The 2305-nt window shown below is 47.1% G+C and overlaps 1 protein-coding gene across 2 annotated transcripts in view; it reads right to left on the reverse strand.

Moving 5' to 3' along the window:
- The window catches only part of niban2a (niban apoptosis regulator 2a), a 35251-nt gene that overhangs the window by 3224 nt on the left and 29722 nt on the right, over positions 1-2305 (reverse strand). For both annotated transcript variants that reach the window (XM_008291769.1, XM_008291768.1), the window contains exons 9-12: positions 1320-1507; positions 1034-1189; positions 733-846; positions 333-440 (exon numbers count right to left, since the gene is read on the reverse strand). In XM_008291769.1, coding sequence (XP_008289991.1) covers positions 333-440; positions 733-846; positions 1034-1189; positions 1320-1507 — 566 coding nt within the window. The remainder of the gene's footprint in view (positions 1-332; positions 441-732; positions 847-1033; positions 1190-1319; positions 1508-2305) is intronic.

Below are 2305 nucleotides of genomic sequence, written 5' to 3' on the forward strand. Positions count from 1 at the left end.
ACCAGGTTCTCTGCTGTCACATGCCTGTAAAATATTATATTTAATGTATATTGACTCCAAGTATCAGTTATCAATCTCACTCGATTACCAATAATCAGCATACAAAAGCTGACGACAAACTGCCATATTTATTTTATCCTCTGAATGTGGCACTGCTTTGGTATTGGATGCTCTATACTTGAGCACCCTCCTGACATTTTGTGTATTTTTATGATTTTCTTTATTTACTTTGGTATGCGATGACATATATGCTTGACTTTAAATTATGTTGCTTTAGGAGAAGAAAAAAGTGTTAAGAAAATGGATGAGAGTTCACTTTGAGTGCTACTTACAGGCGAGCAGGACGGCGAGAGCTGCTGCAGCATGTAGGGGATGATGATCTGCAGCAGAGCTTCTCTGAAGAACTTCTTGCGCACGGTGCTGCTGTCGTAATCGTATTTCTGACAGGAAAGACCAGAAACATACATATCAGGTTTAATGAGGGAATTATATTCCTGCTGCAACCTCAGTCTCCCTTTAGACGTGAATAAAATGAAGTTAATTTGACCACCGGTTCACACTGAAATATCTGCATTCAGTGCTTTGAGCAACACGATTAAAGTTTAATTAACCTTTATTGTCATGAGGTGGAGGCAGATCCACAGGGACTGAGATTTTTGGGGTTTGTTTTACAGGATTTTACAGCACACACAGGACACATCTGGCCAGATGATTTGTCCGTGGTTGTTTTACCTTGAGGACTCTGTCCTGGCATCGCTGGATGGTCTTGCACATGTTCTCTTCTCCCTGAGCTTCTAAAGACTGGTTGAGCAGCTGTTCAAATGTGTACACGGCATTGTCCATTTGCTGTCAAAGCAAAAGAAGAAAAAAAGTGTCATAGAGGAGCACATGCTTTGTGTGACAGTCATCCACGTCTCAGCTTCAGCCACTTTACAAATACTCTGTTTGTCCAGCAGGTGGCAGCATCCTGCTGCTGCTGCCGTATGTTCTGATTCCTTGTGTCATGTGAAATATAAAGGTTGCAGCATCTCACCTCCCTCATGAGGATCTGAGCCCTGCTGATGAACACCGACGGGTTGGAGACGTCGAACCTCTGCTGCAGACCCTCCAGGTTGAGCTCCTCCACCTTCTCGTAGCAGCTCTGCATCTTGACCGGGTGGAAGGCGAGCATGGAGAGCCTCTCCATGTGCTGCGGGGAAGGAACAGCTGGCTGTTACCATGCAGCCGAGGACACTCCCCGACTTCTAAATTAAGACCGATGCATGCCTTTCGCTTCAATTATGTCATTAAAAGTCACACAATTCAAAGACGTGACTCACTTCTCCGAGTTTTTCTTTGCCTCCTCCGTTGATGGAGTTCTTGCTGATCTCCACCAGCTCCCTGAAGAACACGTCCCTGACCTCGGAGAAGCCTCGGCTGGTGGGCTCCATCAGGGCCTCCAGGATGGAGCTGATGTAGGGCTGGACGCTGGAGTGGAGGAGCTGCTCGGCTTTGGGCAACACCAGAGCTGCATGTGAAGGAAAGAAAGCTTGTCAACACAAAGCTGAAGAGTTGAACTGGTTGGCACGTACGTGGTGACAGTAAACGGACTCCTGCTGTTTCCATGGAACCGCTGCAGCTTTCATTTTCACCCCAGATGCATCCAGTTTGTGCCAAAAAAAAAAAGGTGCTAAAAGGGATCCAAGCAGTTCTAATCAAGGCTTCACACCAGTCAACCCTCTGTGCTGCCTTTACGTAACATAAACCAACATTGTTTTTTACAGCTGACTTGATCTTTGGAGCTTTATCTCAGTCAGAAGTGGCCCACACAGTGCTGGTGATGATGGAATGCAGTTCTGCCACTTTTGGCTCAATGGGAAACATGAAAAGAAGCCAGTGAAAAGTTAACTCGAGTAGAAAGCTGCCGCTGCCTCAGAGTCTGGATGCTCTGAAGCAGCAAATCAAACCGAATCAGTCAGCGTAGAAAACCACCTATTATAACAGCAAGATAGGAGGAGAGGGTGCAGGCAGGAAAACAAAGATGTTGGACAGAGGTTCAGTCTTTTGGTGCCAAACGTCCAAACAGACGCGTCAGAAACTTGAGCTCTGAGCTGTTATTCAGTGAGCAGGCCGATCGCTTCGCCGGGCCAATTATCACCTGAACCGCAGGCGCATCTGACGGAGGCGAGCGGCGGGGGAATAATGGAGGACGCACTTGAGGTGGAGAAGATTATGTTACTCGGCACAGCGAGCACCAAGTGAACCAGGGCGTGTTGTGGAGCACGGTGACTGTTTGGAGGTAGACTGAGGTGGAGCAGATTAAAGA

The sequence above is a fragment of the Stegastes partitus genome, unplaced genomic scaffold (genome assembly GCF_000690725.1).
Source record: "Stegastes partitus isolate 25-593 unplaced genomic scaffold, Stegastes_partitus-1.0.2 Scaffold761, whole genome shotgun sequence".
NCBI lineage: Eukaryota > Metazoa > Chordata > Actinopteri > Pomacentridae > Stegastes > Stegastes partitus.